The following is a 26,483-nucleotide window of genomic DNA, read 5'->3' on the forward strand; positions in this document are numbered from 1 at the left end:
AAAGAAGTATGTGATTGCTCATAAACCAGTAAGAGATTCTGTTTCTGTAGCACAGTGTGATGTCCTGCTTGGTAACTGTCAGAAGGTCTTTGTAGAGCTCTAGAACTCAATGTAAAAGTCAAGAGCTTTGTGTAGTCTCAAAATGTTATTTAATCTTGCTTCATCTAGACAATTTGTTATTTTCTGTTGCTTTTAGACCAAGAGCAGTGATGACCTTTTAGCTGGAATGGCTGGAGGGGTGACAGTGACTAATGGTGTTAAAGGAAAGAAGAGCACCTGCCCTTCCACAGCATCTTTAGCGTCTGCCCCTGCCATGACCACCGTGGAGAGCAAATCCAAGACTAGCACAGGTATGAGTGGCACTCCGCGTAAGAGGTAAACTGCCTGTTTGTTTGCATAGGCAGAGGACAGTGGTATTGAGGGGAGTCCATCTAATTGTGGAAATTTCAAACATGTACAAGAGTATTTGGTATTTCAGCTGCATGTCCTCATTACCCATCTCAACTGATGGCCAATCTTAACTCCTTGACGCCCACCTTCCCCCTAATTTTTTGAAGCAAATTCCAGATGTCATAAAATCATCCACAAATATTTACTTATCTTTGAAAGATAAGGACTCTTTTAAAAATATAATCACAATACTATTATCAGTCTTGAAAATAATAATCATTCCTCAAGTCATAAATTATTGAGTATTTAAATTTCCAACTGTCTCATAAATATTACATGTATATTTACTATATGTTTGTTTAGATCAGGATTCATGTAAGGTCCATATATAATCATTGCTGATGTGTCTTTTAAGTATTTTTAAAAATTTTTTAATTTTATTTGTTTTGGTGAGGAACATTGGCTCTGAGCTAACATCTATTGCCAAACTTCCTCTTTTTGCTGAGGAGGATTGTCCCTGAGCTCACGTCTGTGCCAGTCGTCCTCTATTTTGTATGTGGGACACCACCACAGCATGGCTTGATGAGTGGTGTGTAGGTCTGCACCTGGGATCCACACCTGTGAACCCCCAGGCTGACTGTGGAACTCAGTCTCCAACTGTGAGATTGGGGAGAGGAGCCCCTGAGATGTCGGGTGTAGGAAGGAGGGAGGCTCTGGAGAGAAGACAGGAGAATAAATGGGACATAATAGAATGAGAAAGGAGGAGAGAGGAAGGAGCCAGGGAGGAGAGAAAAATGGGAAGGGTGGCGTAGGAAGGGTGTATGTGTGTGCATGCACACATGCATGTATATGTAAGGACAGTGTAATATTGCAATATAATAAATATATATTGTTAGATATAATTAATATTAATATGTAATAATATAACGTATTATACATATTTAATATATATATAACATATATAAGGCTAAACCCCTTCTTTTTTAAATGTATGGGTTTACCCTCCCTTTTTTCTTGCAATTTAGTTTTTTTCTCTTCTGTGTGAGCAAGATTAGCCCTGAGCTAACATCTGTGCCAGTCTTCCCCTACTTTGTCCGTGAGATGCCTCCACAGCATGGCTGATGAGTGGAGTAGGTCCGTACCCAGGATCCGAACCCACGAATCCTGGGCCACCTTAGCCACTCGGCCACAGGGCTGGACCCTCTTGGAATTTAATTTTTGTGGAACTAGTTCTTTGACCTGGAGAGCTTCCCATGATATGGATTTTGATATTACATCCCCATGATGTCCTTGACCGTGTTCCTTTGTTCTCTGTTTACTGTGAATGTCATTGGGTCTAGAGCCTTGATGGGACAGGTTCAGGTTTCTTTTTTTTGGAGTTCCTTCCTAGGTGGTAGTTATCCATCCATCAGGAGGCACGTTATTTCTGGTTGTCTCTCTTTCCATGATGTTGGCAGCCTTTGATGACCATCCTACATCTCTTCATTCCCATTCTGCCCTTCTTCTTCATTCATTGGCAGCAGTTTGTCTTTAGATTTGATGAAGTCCATAAACTAACTCATCCTATAGTCTGGGGAGTAATGCTATCGTATGTTACTTCTCACACTTATAGAAAAGAACTTTAAAACTTCTAGTAAACGTAAGATCATGTGTTTGTAATGAGGCTTATGGAAGCAAATTGGCAAAAATTATTACAGACCTTCTTTTGTCATCTTTATTTAGGCTATCAGCCCCTCTTGTGTGTATTAGACTTTTTCCTAGCTCAGGTTTACCTACTATCCTCTCTCCTGCTTTGGCCTTCTGTGGATTCTTCCTTCCGTCACAGATCATGCCCCACTGTTAGTTATAATAGCAGTGTGGTATGATCTCCAGGAGGAAACACGTAAGTCCTTACTTTGTGCTTTATAGGCATTATTCCATTTTATCCTTTCTGTACCCTATGAGGTTGAGGCTATTATTATCCTCATTTTAGAGATGAGAAAGCTACACTTAGAAAGCTTGAGTATCTTGCCCAAGGCCATGCATTCATTTCCCAGTAAATGTTTATTGGGTGCCCATTTTGTACCAGGCCACAAAGCTGGTGGTGGAGCAAGGACTGAACCTTAGGTCTTTTACTCTCAAGCCTGAGGTTGTCACCACCTTTAACACAGCAGCTTGTGTGGTTAGAAGGAAGTGAAATACTCTCATATCATGTGTATCTCTTCCTGTTTCCAGCCTTTAGCATTTGCTGGGAGAGATCCCATGTGTTTGCATATGTGGTTCTTTGCTGACCAATGCCACCTGCCTTCTCAAGTCTGAATTCAGTTATCACCTCCCTGGATCGGTTGTCCCAGTCCAACTCTGTGCAGCTATGTTCATTTGCTGGGACTGCCATAGCAAAATACCGTAACTGAGTGGCTTAAACAACGGAAATTTAGTTTCTCACTACAGTCATGAGCCACATAATGATGTTTCCATCAGTGATGGACCACATATGTGACAGTGGTCCCGTAAGATTAGTACCATATAGTCTAGGTGTGTAGTAGGCTGTACCATCTAGGTTTGTGTCAGTACACTCTGTGATGTTCACGCAGCTACAAAATCACCCAATGATGAATTTTTCAGAATGTATCCCCATGGTTAAGCGACACATGGTGGTATTCTGGAGGCTGGAAATCTGAGATCAAAATGTTAGTAGGTTTGGTTTCTTCTGAGGCCTCTCTCCTTGCCTTGTAGATGGCTGCCTTCTCATTGTGTCCTCACGTGGTTGTCCCTCTATCTGTGTCTGTGTCCTAATCTCTTCTCTAAGGACACCAGTCATATTGGATTGGGGCCCACCATAACAACCCCATTTTAACTTAATTATGTCTTTAAGTTAATTACTCTATCTCCAAATACTGTCACATTCTGAGGGTGCTGGGGTTTAGGGCTTCGACATATGGATTTGAGGGACACAAGTCAGCCCATGACGACATCTTTAATTCTTCATTTCATCTGCTCTACCTTACTTACTCCCGGTGACTTCCCTAAGACCAGTTCCATTGTCTGTACCTCAGATTCTGCTGTCTGCACACTTGTCACAATAATCCTAGAAAGGGAGCTTTTCTTCATATTCTGTCTCTTCTTTCTTCTTGTTTCCTTACCTCTCCTTTCCTTTTGGGGCATTTTCCATCCCTTCGCTCATTACTGGCTCCTTTTATCTTTCAGACACGCACAGACCTTTTTGGTTTAGATAAGAAGGATGGTGGTACCCTTTACAGAAATGGGGAAGAGAATTAATATTGCGGGAAAACGTTATACCATCTTTTTCCTCTTTTGGCCTCCATTTGCAGTTGTTTCGCCTGATCTTGTTACTTCTGCCTTTGAAACCTGTTCCAGATTGTTACCCTATCTGTTCCTGTGGAAATCTAGGACTTACTCCCAATACTGTCCTTTTACTGCTCTGCCTGCCCTCATTCCTCTTTCACTCTTCTTCTTCCTCATGTTTCACTTAGGATCCTCTAGATCAGTTTCCATAAAAATGCTCTTTCCTTATGTTTCTCCCCTGCTCAAGAACATTTATTGAACATTTATCGCTGTGACTCGCTGAATTCGCTCTGGCGTTCAGGGCCCTGTAGAAACTTTCCCCTGCTGCTTCCATTAACTGTGTGGCCTTGCTTTTCCTTTCTGGGTGCCATCCTCTCTTCTGCTTCCTCGTCTTTGCCTGTCTTGTGGCGCCAGAATTCCTTGCCCTGCTTCACACCTGACCCCTGGAAGAATTAGTCGTTGTCTGCCGACCTCACTTAGACCTTTAGCTCCCTGTTACCTCTGCAGCCTGATGCCTGCCACATGAAGAACCAGTAGGTTCTTTAAAAATACTCACGGATTAGGGGCCGGCCCGGTGGCGCAGCGGTTAAGTTCGCACGTTCCGCTTCTCGGCGGCCCGGGGTTCGCTGGTTCGGATCCCGGGTGCGGACATGGCACTGCTTGGCAGCCATGCTGTGGTAGGCGTCCCACGTATAAACTAGAGGAAGATGGGCACGGATGTTAGCTCAGAGCCAGGCTTCCTCAGCAAAAAGAGGAGGACTGGCAGTAGTTAGCTGAGGGCTAATCTTCCTCCAAAAAAAAAAAAATACTTACCGATTAGGTCTAGATCTTATTTTTCAAAGTAAAAAGTATTGCAATTATTTCTTGTGTTTATAATTCTTTAAACATATTCCTCTTCTTTTTATATTAAACATGTGATCATATCAGTTCTTTTCAGGCTTAAAATTGTAGCAGTTAAGTAATAGTGTGATTCATGCAGCTTGTTTGATTAATGTGCCCTCATTATTTAGCATTACTGCGTCATTGTTTTCTAACATTTAGAGAGGCAGTATAGTTTACAGGTTAAGTTGCAGATTCTGGAGCCAGACTGCCTGCCTGCGTTTGAATCTTGGCTCATTCATTTATTACCTGTGGGATGTTGGCAAATTATTTAACATCTCTGCGTGAGTTTCTTCATCTGTAAAACAGGATGATAATAATGAGGCTTGTATAAGGAAGTGTTAATGTGTGTGTGTGTCTGTGTAGTAAGTGCTAAGTACATGTTAGCTGTTGTTATAATTATTGTTATTGGTACTATTTATGTGGCATTCTGTGGGGTGAAAACTTTTTGCATTTACTTTGGCCATGTTTTTTGTGTTTATTGTAGGTAGCTTAGATTTTTGGTTTATCTGGAGGCTGTGTTTCCCTTCTTGCTTGTTTGTCATTTTCTTTTATCATCTGTTCCTACAGTTAGTTTGCTGCCTGACTGGCTTATCCTAGAGTCATCTTCATCTAGCTTGCTCTAGAATATTAAGCCCCTGGCCACCTGTTGAAAGCTATGGTTTAGAATTCAAGTTAATGTGTGTAAGTTTTTTTTAATATAACAGCTTTATTGAGATAAAATTCACATTCCATAGAATTCACCCTTTTAAAGTGTACAATTCACTGTATATGTTCTTTTCATTGATAATTAAAAGATGAATGATCTTCTGGTTTTGAGGAAACTGAATTTTACAGTAAGGCAAGATTAATATAGGTCATGGTCAGTGTGTAGATCCCTAGGTTTCATCTCATTAGACCTGGGGCATAAAACTGTGTGCCTTTTTATTGTGAGTATTTTTGCCTTAAATTCTTTGTTTTAAACATGTAGGCACAAGTTCTTCAGCCAAGCGGAGCACTTCCACAGGTAATAAAGAATCCAGTTCTACTAGAGAAAGATTGCGTGAACGTACCCGACTAAACCAGAGCAAAAAACTACCTTCTGCAGGTCAGGGAGCTAATGACGTGGCGCTGGCCAAACGTTCCCGCAGTCGCACTGCCACAGAATGTGATGTTCGCATGAGCAAGTCTAAATCGGACAATCAGATCAGTGACAAAGCTGCTCTGGAAGCCAAAGTGAAAGAGCTTCTCACACTGGCAAAAACCAAAGACGTGGAAATTTTGCATTTGAGAAATGAACTCCGAGACATGCGTGCTCAGCTGGGCATTAATGAGGATCATTCTGAGGGTGATGAGAAATCTGAGAAGGAAGCCATTATTGCTCACCAGCCGACTGATGTTGAGTCCACTTTACTGCAGTTACAGGAACAGAATACTGCCATCCGTGAAGAGCTCAACCAGCTGAAAAATGAAAACAGAATGTTAAAGGACAGGTTGAATGCATTGGGCTTTTCCCTGGAGCAGAGGCTGGACAATTCTGAAAAACTGTTTGGCTATCAGTCCCTGAGCCCAGAAATCACCCCTGGTAACCAGAGTGATGGAGGAGGGACTCTGACTTCTTCGGTGGAAGGCTCTGCCCCTGGGTCAGTGGAGGATCTCTTGAGTCAGGATGAAAATACCCTCATGGACCATCAGCACAGTAACTCTATGGACAATCTAGACAGCGAGTGCAGTGAGGTGTACCAGCCCCTCACATCGAGTGATGATGCCCTAGACGCACCCTCGTCCTCAGAGTCGGAAGGCATCCCGAGCATAGAGCGCTCTCGGAAGGGGAGCAGCGGGAACGCCAGTGAAGTGTCTGTTGCTTGCTTGACTGAGCGGATCCACCAGATGGAAGAGAACCAACACAGTACGAGTGAGGAACTTCAGGCAACTCTGCAAGAGCTAGCTGATTTACAGCAGATTACCCAAGAGCTGAATAGTGAAAATGAAAGGCTTGGAGAGGAGAAGGTTATTCTCATGGAGTCTTTATGTCAGCAGAGTGATAAGCTGGAACACTTTAGCCGACAGATTGAATATTTCCGCTCCCTTCTAGATGAACATCACATTTCTTACGTCATAGATGAAGATGTGAAAAGTGGACGCTATATGGAGTTGGAACAGCGTTACATGGATCTAGCTGAGAATGCCCGTTTTGAACGGGAGCAGCTCCTAGGTGTCCAGCAGCATTTAAGCAATACTTTGAAGATGGCAGAACAGGACAACAAGGAAGCTCAAGAAATGATAGGGGCACTCAAAGAACGAAATCACCATATGGAACGAATTATTGAGTCTGAACAGAAGGGCAAAGCAGCCTTGGCAGGCACATTAGAGGAGTTCAAAGCCACGGTGGCCAGTGACCAGATAGAGATGAATCGCCTGAAGGCCCAGTTGGAGAATGAAAAGCAGAAAGTGGCGGAGCTGTATTCCATCCATAACTCTGGAGACAAATCTGATATTCAGGATCTCTTGGAGAGTGTCAGGCTGGACAAAGAAAAAGCAGAGACTTTGGCTAGTAGCCTACAGGAAGATCTGGCTCACACCCGAAATGATGCCAATCGATTGCAGGACACCATTGCGAAGGTACTGTTGAAGTAGATAAAACGTTCTGGATTAGCGTTACACAGATGCAGTAAACAACATGCTTACTGAAAGCCAGCATCACTTGTGTGGTGTGTCGTTAGCTTTTTCTTTTTGGTCATTAGCTTGTTCTTAAGCTGATATTTTTTAAAACTTGAGAATGTTTTTCTTTTATTAGCGTAATGTGAAAAGTGTTATAATAATGTCACTTTCACTTACTTGCATTTTGTTACTGTCATCCTGCCTGTGAGGGGATAGGGCTAGAGTTACAACTAACAACAGAGTTTGTCTCTAGTTCTGGGTACACCCAAGGAGCTTGTCATGCAATTTTACATCCTCATGTCTAATGCATTTTGGTGTAAGAAAGATGGAGAGCCTGTCTTCCAGTCTGTGGGATTAGCAGTGTCTGCTACTTATCCTGTTGTGGTTGGAGTTTTCAAATAGAGTTCTGTTCTGCGTTAAAATGTTTTGGAGTGTGGAGGCTCCTGTTTCTTAGAGGCCTATGATTTGTTGCTGACGCAGACCTTACAGGTCATTGTTCCAACTCCCTTGTTTTACATGCAGCATAATAGTGAGGGCTCAGTCAGAACTGCAGCCCAGGGTTGCTGGCACTCTGGCCAGGGCTCTGTGCCTCACGTGATTGCTGATGTCATGTTTATTTGCATGAGTTGTCTGATTATTCTGTCTTACATTTTATTTCCCATTTTAGTGCAGTGATTTTTAAAGTAAGAAACATTAGTATATCTTTGGCCTAAAATTGGAGTAATTTAGATCTTAATTTTTTTAGTGATGACTTTTAGAGATAGAATTTAGGAGATGTGTTATTTGTTGGGGCATATATATTAGGGGGTGCTATGAACTAATACTTTTGCAGTGACAATATTTGAGAGGTTTTTTTGTTTCCATTTTTAATTTTAAAAATTAAAACTGTCACAAATCAGACTTTGTTTTTGTGGGAGAGCATGTTAATCATTAATCTAATGCTTGCCTTCAGTCCAAACTTTGGAGAGGGGAAAATTTCCAAAATTTCCTCATAAATAATCTAGTTAAGTTCAATCATATGTCAATATACTTTCAGTCAGTGATGGGGCAACAAATTAAGCGTTAGCATAATACGTAAAGTCCTCTGTTATTGTAGAGTGCTTTTTCATACTTTTAAATGGTTATTACACAGATCGTTTTAGTTCATGCATGGCAGCTCACACTTAGCTTCCATTTGAAACGGTGTATACCTCTGTTCCAGAATTTCTTAGAACAACTCTTACTTTTTTAATCTGCACGATTTTATATAGGTAGAAGATGAATACCGAGCCTTCCAAGAAGAAGCCAAGAAACAAATAGAAGATTTGAATATGACATTAGAAAAATTAAGGTCAGAGCTGGAAGAAAAAGAGACCGAAAGGAGTGACATGAAAGAAACCATCTTTGAACTTGAAGACGAAGTAGAACAGCATCGAGCCGTGAAACTTCATGACAACCTCATTATCTCTGATTTAGAGAGTAAGCGCTGGGGAACTTTTCATTCCTTTTTATCCTATCCATTTGAACATGTGGGAGTAGTTGTCCTTCAGTGACAAAATAAAAATTAGTAATTTTGGCTGATGCAGTAGTTCAAAGGCAGTGCACAGTGGCCAGCAGAAATGTGCACGTGGCACTGTGCTTCACACGCTGGAGGGTAGTCTTCGGGCTGCAGTGTTGTGGTCCTGAAGGTGACCTGTTAAGTGGAAGCATTACTTTAAAACTGTGGTTAATTATGGAAAATCATTAAGTGAAAAGCTAATACGGTTATTATTTTCGAGATCTTAGGAAAAGCCATTTATTATCTACCTGTAGTGATTGCAAGTATACTGAAACAAAAAAAATCTTGACCCTTCATAATCTTATGCCTAAGGCACAGGTTTTTATTAGTTTATTTGTCTGATTTTCCTCCCTACCATGGAGACTTTATGATCTGGTAGAATTGAAACTCAGATTTTAAGTTGCTTTGTTTGCTTTATAAAATAAAATATTTTTTAAAACTATTTTGTAATTATTTCAGACATTAAGAAGTTGCAAAAATAGTACAAAGCATTTCTATGTAAAATATTTGATGAGGAACAGGAATTTGCATGATCTTAAAATGTCTTCCCACAGACTGTTTATTATGTTGCAAGTGAGGAAAAAGAAACAACCAGAAATTATACAGTGGAAACACTGGGCAACATTTTGACCGGGTGATCATGTAAGTGACAGAGGTCACATTGGACACAGTGTCAGCTAGACTGTATTCTGGCGGAGGCATAACTTCAATTAATCATAAACGTTAAATAGACAAAAAATGAGAAATGTTTTACTAAAAACACAGGAGTGAGTGGTGCTCTATTCCTCAACAATGCCAGTCATAAAGGACAAAGGCTATGGAGAAGTTCCTGATTAAAAGAGCCTAAGGAGACATGACAATTAAATGTGACAGCCGTGCGTAGACTAGGTCCAGCACTGTAGGCGGACGTGCTCTAGAGGATGGTAGACAAAGTTGGAGTGTGGATGGTAGGTTCGATAAACATATCAGTATACGTTTATGAAGTTGATAACTGTACTGTGTTTGTATAAGAGAATGTCCCTATTCTTAGGAGCCACACACTGAATATTTAGGGGTGAAGGACCATGATGTATGTCCTTAAAGGGTTCAGGAAAAAATTAAGGAGAGAGAGAGGCAGGAAAACAGACAGGCATAGGGATAGAAGATAACAAATGATCAAACAGATGGGAAAGCTGTTAACAGTAGGCAGATCTGAGAAAAGGTTATTGAGTGTTCCTTATACTATTTTTTGCACCTTTTTGTAAGTTTGAAATTATTTCCAAATAATCCATTAAAAAAATTCTTATGTATTCTTCATCCAGATTCCTTAAATGTTAACAAATTTTAAGTTGTAGTATACTTTAATGATATCCAGGTGACGACAGGAGAATGGGAGTAACCCTTTTGGATGCATTGGTGAAAGCTTTTTAAACTTTGGATTCATGATACTGCTCCTTTGAGATCTAACGGTTTGTTACTCCTTGGCAGATGATTACTAGGCATTGAGCCGGATCCCCTGTGCTATGGGTGCAGAGGTGGGGAGATGGGAAGGTTTGAACTGCTTCCAGAAAATAGTGGGTCATTTGCAGGAGCCCTGAATGTGTCGTAAGGCCGTTCTGACTGGCTAGTTGACCCAGCATCTGTAGATTGACCCCAGGGTTATTCGGAACATTCGGAGGCATCTGAATACTGAAGTAGGTGACTGTGGGACTGTATCTCTTGGAGACGGTGATGGTCATAGAGATGAATTTTCTCATCTAAAGTTTTAAAAACTTTTAGTTTAACATTTATATCTAGTTTGTATTTCATTGTCTCTGAACCAAGAGGATTTATCTAATTTTACTTCCTAAATGTAAGAGGTTCTGAAGTTTTTCAGATTAACGTGGAAGTTCAGTACATTTTCCATTTAATACTGATGATAATAGCCTTTTCTGTTGCAAGACTTTTGATTTTAATGTGGAAAGAGTGACACCTTGTGGTAATTGGGGTAATAGCTAGAAAATTGTTAGATGGTAAGGATTCCTGGGGTGCAGTTTTACAAATCATTGCCAAAATAAAAATTACGTTAACGTTATGTCGATTTTGTTTATAAAATGGCTGAAAATCCTGAATAAAAATTTTTTTCGCGATGTAGCTTCTCCCCATGTTTTGAAATGAAAAGTTCAAATATACAGAAACACTGCAAGACTATTATAGATAGCACCCGTTATCTAGATTTGACAGTTGTTAACGTTTTGCAGTATGTACCTTCTATGTGTATGTGTTTAACTGAACCAGTTGACAGTAAGTTGTAGACCTCATGACGACAACTAAATATTTCAGCATGCAACTGCTAAACATTCTTCTTATAACCACCATATTGTTATCACATCTAGTAAAATTAGTCATCATTCCTTAGTGTCATCTAATTATTGCCCATAATCAGATTTTCCCAGCTGTCCCCAAAATGTCTATTATAGTTTTTTTATGGGAACCAGGATCCAAACAAATTTCATGCGTTGCATTCAGTTGTTAGATCTCCATAGTCTGATAGGAGTTTTTTGGGTTTTTTTTCCCTAGAGGATTCTAGCATTGGGCTGGATGCTAAGTCAGCACTTTATATAGGGGACTTGATGACAGGGGATACTGTCCATTGGGAAATTGATATTTTCTTCTGTGGAATGGTTTAGCAATCATCACCATAGGCAATTTTAGAACATTTTCATCAGCCCAAAAAGAAAACCTGTACCCATTATGAGTCATTCCTCATTTACCCCAAAGTAATCCTGACTTTGGGATCAGTGGACAGGATTTTAAAACAGCTATTGTAACTGTACTTAGGACGTAGAGGAAACTATGCTCATAATGAATGAAATACCAAATCTCAGCAGAGAAATAAAAAAATAACTTAGGGGGTATTCTAGAACTGAAAAATGTGACAGCTAATATAAAAAGTTTACCAGATTATTAAATAGCAAATTAGAGATATAGAAGAGCCAGTGAACTTGAAGATCAATCAGTAGACATTATCAGAGAGACAAAAGATTGAAAAAAATGACTAGCGCCTCAGTGATGTGTGGGACAGTATCACAAGGTGCACCGTGCGGTTGGAGTCCCAGACGGCCTCCCAGAGAGCCTCAGTGCCATGTTGCTTAGCCCTGGCTGGGCTGTAGCATCTGACCTAGAAAGATCTCATGGAAAGACTCAGTAAATACTGTTAAGACGTCCGGTTGAAGACGGTGGCCTGAGGCCACACGTGTACTTCCTCTCCCTCCCGTGGTCCTAGTGACACGGCAGGAGAAATAGAAAAATTACAGTGAACCTAAAGCAAGATAGAAAACAGGGAAAGGGTCCTGTCAGTAGATCAACAACTTTGAGTAATTTCTGGAATGTATAAAGCAGATGGAATTAGGGATATGGAGAATGAAATAGGATAGAAAAACGTACAGTCCAGGAGAACACCCAAAGCTCTGAGTAATGATGTTCCCAGTAAAACTTTGGGGATGGAGGGACTAAAACCTTCAGCTCAGGGATCGTAAGGACTGGGCCCAGCAGCAGGTTCAGGCCGTGGTGTAAAGGATTCTCAGAAGCCTTCTTCCACTCTCGCCTCTAGAGTGCTGGCTCTGGTGTTTGCCCCCAGGCTGCCCCTGGGCTTGAGCCCTTTTCTAAATAAGGTGGGGAAAGGTGCGGGGGGGGCCTCCGTCTTGAAGAGAAAACCACACAAAGGGAAAGGCAGTTTGGCCCAGCAGTGAAACAGACACACGCACACGCATGCATACACGCACACACCTGTTGCCTCGGTTGAAGCTGCCCATTCCCCTGTTGCATGTTTAGAGGGAAGCCTCCTATAGGCGTGTGTCATCAGGAGAGCCTTTAGCCAGTTGTGATATTGAGGGGAGAGGCCTGAGGGTAGAACACCGACTCCCACAGTTGTTGAGAAATATGCAGAAGTCACTAGGATTAATCATTCTTGTCGTTTATAAGTAAGAAAGCCCAACCGGGACATATTAGACATCTTAATATCTTAAAGGAGCTTAAAAGAGAAACAGCAGAAAGAAGCATCCTAACTGAGCCCAAAGAAGTAAAGTTAATAATCTCACCACCATTCCCCAAACCAAAGTTGCTTGCTGTTGAGAATGGGGGGACCAGCGAGATCTCAGGTCTGGCTCCGGAGATGTATCCGTCAGTCACGATTTTATCAACTGCTTGTATTTGCATGGTAATGCTCTGTGCATGCTTGCAGTTAAGTGCAGCACCTTTCCTGCCCTCTAGTTCCTGAGATGGGGGCTAGGGCCTAACATCTAACACAGGTCTTGCCCTTTTATGTGGAACACTAGCACCAGTGCTGAGCAAGGGTGGCTTGAGACTAGAGAAGTAGCAGAAGGAAATAGAGGAGGGTTGTGTAATTCTGTGGTGGGAAAAGCCTTAAAGGCAGACACAGGGAAGTCATAAAGGAAAAACATCTCTTATTAGACTATATGTAATTGAAATTTTCAATTCAGCAGAAGTACCATAAATAAATGACATTGGGAGAAATATTTGTAACACATATGGAATGTATAAAGAGATTCTGTGCATCAGTAAGACTAGGCTAATCCATTAGCTCAATCAAGTGTTTGAATAGATGTCAGATGTCAGAAAAAGATGCAAAGATGCTTGACTTCACTTAAAAAGCAAAGAAACTCAGTAAAACAACATGCCAGTTTTCACTTAGCAGATGTGAAAAATTAAAAAGATTGCTAATGTGTAAGGAGAAAAGGGTCCTCTCATACACTATTGGAAGGAATATGGATTGCTGCAGCCTTTTTGGAGTATTGATCAAATTTCCAAAGTGCAACGGTGATTTAGCGATCCACTTCCAGAAATCTGCTCTTCAGAAATATTCTTGCAAGTTTGCAAATGTATGCATAGATATGGATGCTTATTGCAGAATGGCTGATTACCACACAAACTTAGAAACTTCCTATATTTTCAACAGTTGAGATTTAGTTAATAACCCACGTACACAGTGTGTCCCTACTACGGCTGCCATGTCACCAGCGAGGATAAATGAGGCAGGTCTGTGCACAGGTACAGAGATAAGCCATAGGTGAAATAAAGCAAGTCTTAGGACAATAGAGTGTGAGTTGTATGTATTACTTCTGTAGTTAAAAACCGTAAAAGATTTATATAACATTACACCGAAGTAGTAACCAGGCATAATGATCTTCCTGAAGAAATACTGATTTCAGTGTGTTAGACACAATAAATTCTGTAACTGGGTGATTTCTCAAAAAAAAAAAAAATCTACCTTCTTGAGTTAGAGCCTTCTAATGGATTAACTTGTGTCCTGTCGATAGTTTCAAGTTGTCCTTCCTCATTTCTTCCACTTCTAGAAAGTTATTTTCAAGTAACATCTGAAGAATTGTATAAAGACACTCTTGTTGATAAAAATTTGAACCATTCTAGCTGTTCCTTAATAGGTTAATAGGAGGTTGCTAAAATGAGTCATTTTTGCAAGGCTTTTGAAGCAGTATAAATAGCATAATCCTGTTTTTCTTAAAAAAATATACTCATATGAAATCTGGAAGGATATGTGCCAAATAACAAATAATGAGTAATCTTATTTTTGTTACCTCTTTCTGTTTTCCAGACTTTTTTTTTTTCCTGCTTTTTCTCCCCAAAGCCCCCCGGTACGTAGTTGTGTATTTTCAGTTGTGGCATGTGGGACCCCACCTCAGCATGGCCTAGCAAGTGGTGCCATGTCCGCTTCCAGGATCCGAACTGGCAAAATCCTGCGCTGCCGAAGCGGAGCGCACGAACTCAACCACTTGGCCACAGGGCCTGTCTCTGTTTTCCAGACTTTTTATCGTGAGCATATTATTACTTTTAGAATCAAGGGAAAAAAATTATATCTACTTTTTGGGGGAAAAAGTAAAAATGAGTAAAATAAAAAAAGAAAAATATAAGTAGTAAATGGTTCATTCGAAACTCGTCTGTGTCCCCTTCCTGCATCAGGAATTCTGGTTTGGGGATAAAGCTGTGGCCTGGTGGCTGAATGTACTGCCTGCTTCTCTCCCTGTCCCTGAGGGATGGTATTTTAACTTGTTGGTTGCTTTTGTGCTTTCCTTCTTTTAAAAATTGCACCTGATGTCACTTGGAGGCGCTTGACCAGAAGCAAGAGTCTGTTTGAGCACTAGGGTATCAGTAACCTGAAGGTTTTCTTGGATTTGGAGAACAAGAAAGGTTGCTTGTGAACTTTCATTATTTTACACCCCCAAGGGTGTAGGTTGATCCTGTGCCCATGGTAGATGCCTCGTAACATCCACATGAGTGATAGGTGTATAACTGGGGCCAGAGTGGAGGATAGCTGGGCTTGATTTGTCAGGGATGGTAGGTCTCAGTGGTGAAGAGATGACGAACCCCATTACTAAATGCGCAGGGCAGTGCCGGGAATTGTTCAGAGCGAAGTTGGTCTAATAACAATAAGAATAGCATTTTACCTGATTTCTAGAATAAAAACAACATTGTAAAATTGTTATAATTTGTAATTTAAATATGAGATGATAATAGTTCTTCGATAGAATTTAATGTTGCTTTTGAGTTGAAGACAGTAGATGGCAGTGTCCGTCCCTCTAGAAAGACTTTGAAGAAGAAGGAAACCACCTTGAGAGGCTCCGGTTGAAGACTGACCCTGCCCTTCTGTGTGGCGTTAAGTGGACTAGATGGCAATCTTCAAAACAACCTAAGCACAGGTTTCCTCCTTCGTATCCAAGGAGGAAGGCCTGTTCTCATTTTTACTGCTTTATGGTACGAAGTGCAAAAACAGTTAGGACTTGTAAAGTTTCAATCAAATTCCCAGAGACACTTTCAGTGCACTTTATTCGGCCTAGATATATCCACTGGCTGCCAGCTTTCCGTCTGTTTAAAAGGAGTAGTAAGAAGATGTGACAATAATAAATTTGTAGCCCTGGGTGTAGAAGAATGTCCTTTTAAGAAGAGTGATTATGTGAATTCTGTAACCATGATGTAGAGGTTGGTAAAGAGGAAAGGATAAGAACAAAAGAAATGGATGAAATTTGGGGTTTTATGATTAGTCTAAGATGGCCGTGTGGCTTAAAATTTCCCTGAGAATCCATCATGCTGGTTCCAGAGTCTTCCTTGCCTCTGGAGATTGCCATCAGGGTGTGGGACTCACTCACTCAGCTTGGTGTCCACTTTGCCCTTAAGCAAATTGGATGGCCCATTTGACCCTTAGTCTCCAGATTAAATGAGGTCTGAAGCAGCTTGTATAGAGATAGACTTTTAAAGTTTAATCCTTTGTATATGAAACCGCCTCTTTTCTGTCTCTAAGAGGATAAGGACTGTATCTTTTTTTCCCCCGTTTCCTTATGTCTTAAGCACCTAGAAAAAAGCCTGGTACAAAGTGGGTACTTGAGATGTTTGTTGAATTAATGAGTAAATTTTGAACCCTTTTTATTTCGTAGAGTCTAACTTTGTTCAGTAGTTTTGGGGTGATAAATGGGAGGAACTTAACTACTGGCTGCCAAAATTGTCCAGTTTTTCCCCCCAGTTTATCTCATTTATTTTTTATCCAGCTTTAGGAAACATATCATTATTTATTTATAATAATTATTACACATATAGTTGTTATAAATATTCTAGGCTTTATGTTTTTACTAAAGAGAATTCATGCTGTTTAAAAATATGAGAACACAAATGTATCGACATTGAATTAAAGGTATCGCGTCACAGAGGCTTCAGCAGAGCAGGTTCCTCATGGAACTGGGACGAGGAAGACAGTAACCAGTCTAAGGAAAAACATCAGCATGCTCATCCTCTAGGGTCTTGATTAAAAGCTAATAATTTGTTTGCTTAAGGAAGATCTTTTTGATTACATGTCATTGCATGCAGGTGTTCGCTGTGCCTAGGTTCCTGCCACTAAGTGTAAGGAGTAGGAGGGAATTTTACTCAGAAACACCGATGCCTGTAGTTAGGATGTCCCTGACAATAAATGGTTAAGTTCCGTCAATGTAATACTTTAAAAAACAATCCTAGGTAATGATTTTAGTAGCATTGCTTTCTCTTGCTGCTTCCATTAGCTTCTACATTTATACATTTATTCCATTTTACAGGCCTACCAGGTGCCAGGTGCTGGGGCTGTGAGTCACCACGTGGCTCCTGCCTTTGAAATGTTTCAGTCTAGTGGTAGAGACCCATGTGTAAAGAAATGGAGTAATATTGAGAGCAACAGTTACAAGGCTGTGTAAGTCAGAGTTGGAACACGAAAAGGATAGGGTTCTCCTGGAGCGGGGAGGCAGTAGGTAAAGTCACAGTGTTTGTCATCAGACTTGGGTGCCTTTTCTGGTGCTTGACCAAAGAGGAAGTGGTGGGTCCCTGAGCTGTCGAAGTAACCAGCTGTGATGGATGTACTGAGTGGCAGTCAGGCAGCCTGGCGCCCTCCTAAGGCATCTCCCCTGAAGCAAGAATTTTCTAGCAGAACCTCCAAATAGAATGTGACTTCTCTTTATGTTTCTGGTTCCAAGGGGACTGGGCTTGGCTGTGCCTTCATCTTTGCATCTCAACTCTATCTAGAATGGTACTTTGCCTGTTGGTGGTGCTCATTAAATATTTACAGTGAGTGAAATTGTTTGAAGAAAATTCTTATTATGCAAGAAATAATTTGAGTATTGAGTTACTTGATAAATGTTTCCTTTATTTTGTAAAAAGACTTTCCAAAGAATTAAATGGCAGCTCCCCAGGGTATTATATAATTGTTTGTAAAAATTTTACTAATTCACCATTTTTCTGGAATTTATTCCAGTGTGTAAAGTAAGTTATGTTTCCTAAATACTTCAAATTAATAACCCTTTTGATTAAAGTTCACGTTTTAATAGCAGTCAGTGTTGTTTTGATTGGTTGTGAGCTAACAGTGTGTGTGTTTCTAACAATTGATTTTACTTAACTTTTTATTTCAGAGTTAAGACACTGAGGAAGGAAGTAATCCAGAAATTGTAATTTAAACTTGATATTTTCCTTAGAAAGTAATATTGGCGAACCCTGTGGATTGAGCATTTCTTTTTTCTTTTAAAGTTTTGTATTAAAAATAAAAAATCTTTGGGCAAGATGACTTTTTTAAATGTCATATTTAAGTACCTCCTCCCTTTATATTATTACTTTTGAACACAGCTGTAAGAATACATATTTAAACTTTTGTGGTCTTTTTAGATACGGTTAAAAAACTCCAGGACCAAAAACATGACATGGAAAGAGAAATCAAGACACTCCACAGGAGACTTCGGGTAGGATAAATCTTCACATATTGTCTCATTAGAAAGCACGGTTGTCTGAAAGTTGAGTACTTTTTGAGCGTGTTGTCATTCATGTTAAGCTTCAGATGCAGTTGTGCTGTTGATATCCCACTGGGCTATGGGCAGAAAGCAAATGCCAGCCTTTCAGTTTAGGACTGGTGCTAGATTCTGGATAGAAGAATGTATTTTATGCGTGGTAGTTTTAGAAAGATGGACTTAGGAAGCAAGTGTTATATTTTGGACAGAAAGTTTAGCTCTTAAAGTGTCCCAACTAAGCTGTTTTCTTACAAGTTTTCTGTCTTCTGTGGATTTGATCAGCTTGCCAGTAGCAGTGCTGCTCAGATGCAGAGGGTGAGGGGAAGCTAATCTCATAGTTTGGGTCATGCCTCAGTGCCTCATGCTGCCTTCGTGGTGTCAGATCATTGCTTTGGGCTGGCCGGCGCTGGGCCTGGGAGTGGGCATCTGTGGCCCTGGTGTTGCTGACGCCCTGGGGAGGCTTCCACACCCAGCCACACCTGCATCCCCGTGGCTGTGGGAAGCAGTGGACCATACAGTTCCTTTGCTCCTCTCTTTGTATGGTTTTTGTCTGCCTAGATTAAGTTTAATGTTTTTCTTCTGGCTTCCTCTTCCTTTTCCTTTACTTTTGATTTTTTTTTTGTTCCTTTTAGTTTTTGATGTCAGGATATTTATAGTTTTTCACTGTAAAATCTTTCAGTATGGTTCACACACCATTTATCTACTGTCTTGAGCTTTTCAAAGGTAAAGCACTGTAAGTTTTGGACGATGTGTTTATTTTCGTAAGACTTACTTTGAAACTTGCCTGAGGAAGGGAGGCTTGACGTTATCATCATGAATATTTATTGAGCACTCTTTGAGTGCTTGATGCCTTGGTACACAGGTCAGCTAGAAAATCTCTTCCTCATTAAGAACAAGTTCACTAATAATAATTGCATTACCTCTTGGAAATAGGTAATAGCCATTCTCTGGGATTTAAGAGAAATTAGTCATCATTTGGGGCAGTGCAGTGCAGCAATCTAACCATAAACACATTTTGTTGTTCTTAAATGTCTTTATTGCTCTCTTTTGGAAATAAAAATTTAGTCTTTTAATATAGGAGGAATCTGCGGAATGGCGGCAGTTTCAAGCTGATCTCCAGACCGCAGTGGTCATTGCAAATGACATTAAATCTGAAGCCCAAGAGGAGATTGGTGATCTGAAGCGCCGGTTGCATGAGGCTCAAGAAAAAAATGAGAAACTCACAAAGGAATTGGAGGAAATAAAGTCACGCAAGTATGTTTTGAGAAACCAGTTGTGTACTTATGTTTCAGTAGAGAACACTTAAATCCCCATTTTGTGATGTGGTATGATGGCAAGAATGTGGGGTTTGACACTGGTGTGATCTAGTGTTTGGATCTCATGGAAGTTACTCAATTTTTCTGGCCTCATCGTATGACACCTGTAAAATAGCACAGTCTGTACGGATCTTTCGGAGTTGCTGTCAGTGTCCATAACTACCAAATCTTGAGGGGTCACAGTGATCCCTGGCACAAGGGTACATTCTGGTTCTCTCCTTTCCTCTGTCCCCACATTCCAACCCTGTCACTTGTCTTTAGATTATAACCTGGTGATTCAGGATGTGGGCTCTGGAGGCAGACAGACTTGGCTGCCGTCCAGCTCTGCCTCTTCCTAGCTGTGTGGTCTTGCCAGGGCCCTTGGTCTCTTCATCTTTAAAGTGGCGATGGTGCTGCTTGCTTTACAGTGTTGTTGTGAAGCGTACATGAGATATGCCTGCACAGTGCTCAGGGCCGTGACGAGTATACTTTAGCTGGTAGTATTAGAGACCCAAGTAAAAAATGCAAAGTGAATTTCTCTCCATTGCTCACTTGAGGAGTTTTCACTTGTTTTATACTTATAACCACATGAATCTCCACAGTAGTATTTTTTTCCCCATCTAACATAGAGATTATTTCATGAGATGACATTTATGGTATGCTCTGAGTTCCTCAGTGAGACTCTATCTGTGAGAGAGGGAGAGTAGTTTTGTGTTGAGGTTTATTATTATGAATTTTTTATTATTCATTACTTTGAGTAATTCTTTAGTAGACAGAGGAAAAAATTTAGAAAAATCTTTAACCAGGATATCTTTGAAAAGCTATTGTACTTTGTTGTTGCTTAGGTCTAGTGTATGGCCCAGTGGAAAGTATTGCCAAAGCATTTTTCTTTGGCTCCCTTAAGCAGAACATGAGGTGGAAGATTATTGTTTCTCCACTGCTATAGAACTTACATTACATTACCTTTTTTTCTGTATACCATAAAATGAATAGTGTATCAGAAATGCTCCATGCTGAAGTGAACCTGAGTGACTGAAATTCTCCTCTTAAAGAATCATTCCATTGGATCCTGAAAGCTCGTTATTCTTTGAGACATACATTTAAAGGAAGTGCCTCCTGAAAGAAGTAGCATTTTGTAGAGCAGCCGTTCCCAAACTGAGGTCTGCAGACCCCCAGGGAGCCCCCCAGCACCCTTCCAGGGGGTCTGCGAGGTCAGACTGTTTTCATAATGCTACTGACATGTTGTTTGCCCTTTTCGTGGTGTTGACGTCTGCACTGATGGGGAAAAGCAAATGTAAACTGTTGACGAATTGAGGCCTTGACACCACATTATACTTGTAGTCGTTGTACTCTTCACCATCACACACACACGTTTTGAACAATGTGGTTTTTACTTAAAGATGTCCTTGGTGAAGCAGTAAATTATTTTACTAAATCTCGGTCCTTGAGTATATTCTTTCTAACATTCTATGTGACGAAATGGGAAGTACTCGTATCCAAGTATGAGGTTGTCTGGAGGAAAGCACTGTGTGATTGTTTTAGTTTGAGCTATTTTCTCTTTTCATGAAACCCCATTTTTACTTGAGAATGACTGACAGACAAACTATGGATATTCAGACTTCTTTTTTTCTCCCCCAAAGCCCCCAATACATAGTTGTATATTTTAGTTGTGGATCCTTCTGGTTGTGGCGTGTGGGAGGCCGCCTCGGCATGGCCTAATGAGCCGTGCCATGTCCGCGCCCAGGATCTGACCCTCGGCCGCCAAAGCGGAGCATGCGAACTTAACCACTCGGCCACGGGCCAGCCCTGGATGTTCAGACTTTAGTATGTGATGGATATTTCTTGAAAATGATTAAGAGAGTCTGTCACTTCAAGGAAAACAACTGACAGTATTTGGTGCCAAGGATAGAATATGGGCTTTCAGGTCAATGGTAGGATTTTGGAAAACTTGAATCTGTTGTTATGAGCTTGGCAGTTTCCCATACTTAAAAGAGTTTTCTGATGAGATCATTGGTGATATTAATAAATGTGACTTTTAAGAAATAAATTGTGGGGCTAGCCCGATGGTGCAGTGGTTAAGTGTGCATGTTCCACTTCGGCAGCCCAGGGTTCACCCGTTCGGATCTCAGGTGCGGACATGGCACCACTTGGCAAGCCATGCTGTGGTAGGCGTCCCACATATAAAGTAGAGGAAGATGGTCATGGATGTGAGCTCAGGGCCAGACTCCCTCAGCAAAAAGAGGAGGATTGGCAGCAGATGTTAGCTCAGGGCTAATCTTCCACAAAAAAAAAAAGAAAGAAAGAAAGAAAGAAAGAAATTGTGTGACGACAGAAGTCAGTATTCAGAAAATCCGTGTAACTCAGTGAACCAATAGTTTCTGTCTGACCAATGCATGATGTTACACAATCGTGTATGGGTAAAAGATCTATTCAAAGTATAAAACAGACCAGAGGGTTTTAATGGACAGGATAGGAAAAGTTCATTCATATGGTTTCAGATTCCACATTGCAACTAACTTTTAAGTAACTACCACTTAATGCGTTTTGGTGTAGTATCAAGGAACAGAAGCCACAGTTATCTAACAAGCCACAATTATCTATTTTAATATCATTAAAATATTCTTCCCTTTTTCAACTACCTAGCTGTATTAGGTCTGCTTTTTTTCATATTGCAATAGATTGAATACAGAAGAAATGAGACTCTAGCAGTCTTCTCTTAAGCCAGACATTAATGAGATTTGCAAAAATGTAAAAACACTGCTGTTCTTATTTCTTTTTGGTTTTGGAAAATATAGTCATTTTTTATTAAAAAATAAGTTAATTCACTGAGCTGACTAACACAAAAGTTCTCATCTGGAAGGAGATGCCAGCTGCAGAGTTTGTACATGTCATACAACGAACAAGTAAGTTTATAGGTGGACAAAAATTAAGCCAGTCCTTAGGAAAATTTGTCTTCGGTGGCCATTTGGCACTTCTGACCGAGTTTTTCACCTCAAGATGTACCAGAGGGTGTCATGTTCAACAGTTTTAATAAAGAATTGACAACAGCAGGATTAACAACAGGATCAATAGTTATATTGCATATGTTAATAAGCCTTAGGTTTAGTTTTATTTTTAGGTGAATTAAATCTTTTAAATATTTTTTAGTTTTAATTTGTAATTTGGTGAATGTCAATGGATGTAACCCACATAAACAAAAGCTTTATGGAATCCCCAGTAATTTTTAAGAGTGGAAAGGGGTGGGGCCAGCCTGGGGGCGCAGTGCTTAAGTTTGTGTGCTCCACTTCACTGGGCTGGGGTTTGTGGGTTTGGATCCCGGGCATGGACCTATGCACTGCTTATCTAGCCATGCTGTGGTGGCGTCTCACATACAAAACAGAGGAAGATTGGCACAAATGTTAGCTCAGCCACCATCTTCCTCAGCAAAAAGAGGAAGATTGGCAACAGATGTTAGCTCAGGGCCAATCTCCCTCACCCCCCCCACAAAAAAAAAAGAGTGGAAAGGGGCTCTTGGACCAAAAAGTTTGATAACTATTGATCCTGTTGTTAATTCTGCTGTTGTCAATTCTTTATTAAAACTGTTGAACATGACACCCTCTGGTACATCTTGAGGTGAAAAACTCGGTCAGAAGTGCCAAATGGCCACCGAAGACAAATTTTCCTAAGGACTGGCTTAATTTTTGTCCACCTATAAACTTACTTGTTCGTTGTATGACATGTACAAACTCTGCAGCTGGCATCTCCTTCCAGATGAGAACTTTTGTGTTAGTCAGCTCAGTGAATTAGAGCTGGCCAGAAATAATGTGGAATTGATTTTTTAGATGACTCATGATCCGTCACCCTGAGCATCTGGGAGACTGATGTTACTAATGTGGGCCCAGGCTTTTCTTTCCTTGGTAGAAATTCTATTTGGTGACTGTAGCGGGTTTTTTAAGTTTTAAGAGTATGGGCTTTGGTTTCATGTCTTTGTATTTCCATGTCCATGCACGGTGCATTAGATAGAACCAGCATAGATTATCCACATGTACTGGTGAGTTCCCAGCTTCTCCTGCGAAGGGCCGTGCCCTCTCTGCAGCACAGAGCCTCGAGATCCCCAGCTCTGAGTCAGGACCTTTGGCCAGTCTGCCTTCCGTTTCACTGCTAATGGATTACTGATGTCTTCACCTTACACTTACTCAAATCAAAATAGAATCTGATGGTTACCTAACCTACTTAGGATAACCTGATATAACAATTTTAATATCATTTCCTGGAATTTACCAAGCAAATGAGAATATTAGACCAGGTAATTTACTCAGCTCAACTGATTCTATTTTTTTAACTGCTACTTTTTAATGCTTTTCAGTTGGGAGGGGAAATGTGTATTTTCTAGTATATGTGTAAAAATGCCCTGGTTTCAATATTGTTTTCAGGCAAGAGGAGGAGCGAGGCCGGGTGTACAACTACATGAATGCTGTTGAGAGAGATTTGGCAGCCTTGAGGCAAGGGATGGGGCTGAGTAGAAGGTCTTCAACTTCCTCTGAGCCAACCCCTACGGTGAAAACCCTCATCAAGTCCTTCGACAGTGCATCTCAAGGTAATTTCTCATACACTCTGCTGAGGGCAGGCAGTTGTATTCACTTACCGTGTATTCTCTGGCCTAGTTTGATAGTCATTGCCATCTTGCTCTCTAGAGTCTCATCAAATTTCGTGTACTGTTAATGAATTAGTCTTACTATAAGGTGAATTGTAACAGGAGACCTGGGATCTGTTCAGCTTCAGGGATCTTCGTCTCGGACTTGTGCCTTACCTCATGCAGAGGTGTATCTTCACACAGGCCTGAGACTTTGAGTATCTTCTGTATGCTGAAGAACATCCAGGTGTGTCATGTCAGCCCTTTCCCTTCCTCTGAACTCCTTCAGGCCTGTATATTCAAACATCTGCTTAAGGTTGATACTCAGGTGTCTCCTAGACAACTTATTATGTCCAAAACCAAATCAGTCTTTCCCTTCAGTCTTCAGTCTTTCCCTTGTGTAAATGGCAGCACCGTTCCACCAAGTTACTTAAGCCAGAAATCTAGGAATCCTCCTTCTTCCTTAAATCCTTCTTCTTCCTCACCTCCACCTCTAATCCATTAGCAAGTCCTCTTGATCCAGCTTCCGACATGCACATCTTTGCTCTCTCTGCTTCTCTCCATCTCTAGTGGCACAGTCAAACTACTAGTTTAAACCAGCATTAGCTGTGCATTTCAGTAACCTCCTAATTAGTCTCCTCATTTCCTTTCATGACAGAAAGATCTTTTCTTGACTAAAAGTCCTTGTTTGCTTTGCTGTGGTTAGAATGAGATTCAGATCCTCAGACGCCTGCATGGTTCACCCTGCCTTCCTCTTACCTCCTTTGAACCACTCTGCCCTCTGCACTCCAGCTACACTGCACTTCGGGTCCTGAAACGGGGCGGGCTCTGTAGCACACATGCTCTTTTCTGCCTGGAAGCTCGCCCTCCTCCCCTTCAGGTGACTGACTCTTTGTCCTCTCTCTAATCTCCGTAGCTCTAGGAAAGGGAAGGGGATGTAGCTGTTTACAACAACTAATTGTGATGTGTCCTAAAGCTTCAATTTTCATCTAGAAATTCTTTAAACTTCATGATAGCTTTATTCTAATTCACTCTAATAAAAGTAGAGCTTCTGGAATCTGTAGTCTCTGATTATACACAAATCAGTTTCCTTTGAGTTAAAATCAGAGAAAAGTCACTTGTATACTCACACACACTGTTGATCCAGACCTTTTAGAGGGCAGTTAGGCAGTATCTTCCCATTGAAAATGCTGTCTTCACAGACCCCAAAGTTCTTATACGTGATACTGGCACAAGTATATAAAGATATCTGTCTGTCTACCTGCCTATCTATCTATCTATCTATATACACACACACACAGTTTTCAGTATAGTGTTGTTTGAAAAAATGGAAAACTTAGAAATTGCATTAATGCCCATTAAAAGGGTTAAGTCAGTCATGACCCATTAACACAGTAGAATATTACGCATCTTTTAATAAGGATGAGGCAGATCTCGAAGTACTGATGTTAAAATATGTCTGGGGTCCTTAGTAAGTTGCAGACCAGTATTATATAGTGTGATCTCATTTTGTTTTTTAAAGTACATAGATACTTGCATTGAAAGTGCAAGAAGGATGCACTTGGAACTGTTGTTAGAGGCTACCTCTAGGTCATACGGGGTAAGGTGAAAGGAGGACTTTAAAAAAATATATGCTTCTAAAATAAAATGATACTAGGATGTCTAGACTAAATTAAAATGGTGCAGTTATTCAAAATAGTAATAAAATGGGCTTTAGTGCAAAAAGATAACCTACTTCTATACTAAACTTTAAAAAAAACCAATATTTTCTAGTAAAATACATCTAAATGACCCAGCAATTCCACTCCTAGTTATATATGCAAAAGAAGTGAACACGAACATTCAGACAAATACTTGTACATGAATGTTCATAACAACACTATTGACAATAGCCAAAACGTAGAAACGAGCCAAATGTCCGTCAGCTGATGACTGGATAAACAGAATGTAGTATATCCACACAATGGAGTGTTATTCAGCCATGAGAAGGAATGAAGTACTGATACATGCTGCCGTGTGGATAAACCTTGAAAACATGCTAAGTGAAAGAAGCCAGACACAAAAGCCACATGTTGTAAGATGCCATTTATATGAAATATGCAGGATAGGCAAATCCAGAGAGACACAGAGCAGTTTGGGGTTGCCAGGGGCTGGAGGGAAGGGTAGATGGGAGTGGCCGCTTAATAGGTACTGGGGTTCCTTTGGGGTGATGAAGATGTGGAACTAGGTAGAGGCGATGATAGTTGTACAGATTTGTGAATGTACTAAATGCCATTGAACCGTACATTTAAAAATGGTTAACTTTCTATTATGTGAATTTTATCTCTAAAAAAATACATCTACACAGTTTTGAATATAAGTACTTGGCTGCATCAGAAGGTCTCCAGTGATCTCCCTCTTCACCTCGCCCCACTGTGTGATGTGCCTGAGTTCATCTGTGTGTCCCATTTTGATTTTAACTTGGCTTCAGATAGATAACCATTTTTATGCGCCCTCTACCAGAATCTATGCTAAGCCCAAGTATCTACAAGTGAATAAATTATGGGTCCTACTTTTGAACA

The 26,483-nt window shown here is 40.6% G+C and overlaps 1 protein-coding gene across 8 annotated transcripts in view; it reads left to right on the forward strand.

The window, feature by feature from the left end:
- SPECC1L (sperm antigen with calponin homology and coiled-coil domains 1 like) overlaps positions 1-26,483 on the forward strand; it is a 136,066-nt gene that overhangs the window by 39,565 nt on the left and 70,018 nt on the right. For all 8 annotated transcript variants that reach the window (XM_070628189.1, XM_070628193.1, XM_070628188.1 and 5 more), the window contains 6 exons: positions 197-350; positions 5,525-7,155; positions 8,445-8,652; positions 17,897-17,970; positions 19,094-19,269; positions 23,723-23,886. In XM_070628189.1, coding sequence (XP_070484290.1) covers positions 197-350; positions 5,525-7,155; positions 8,445-8,652; positions 17,897-17,970; positions 19,094-19,269; positions 23,723-23,886 — 2,407 coding nt within the window. The remainder of the gene's footprint in view (positions 1-196; positions 351-5,524; positions 7,156-8,444; positions 8,653-17,896; positions 17,971-19,093; positions 19,270-23,722; positions 23,887-26,483) is intronic.

Source organism: Equus przewalskii, chromosome 7 (assembly GCF_037783145.1).
Source record: "Equus przewalskii isolate Varuska chromosome 7, EquPr2, whole genome shotgun sequence".
Lineage (NCBI taxonomy): Eukaryota > Metazoa > Chordata > Mammalia > Perissodactyla > Equidae > Equus > Equus przewalskii.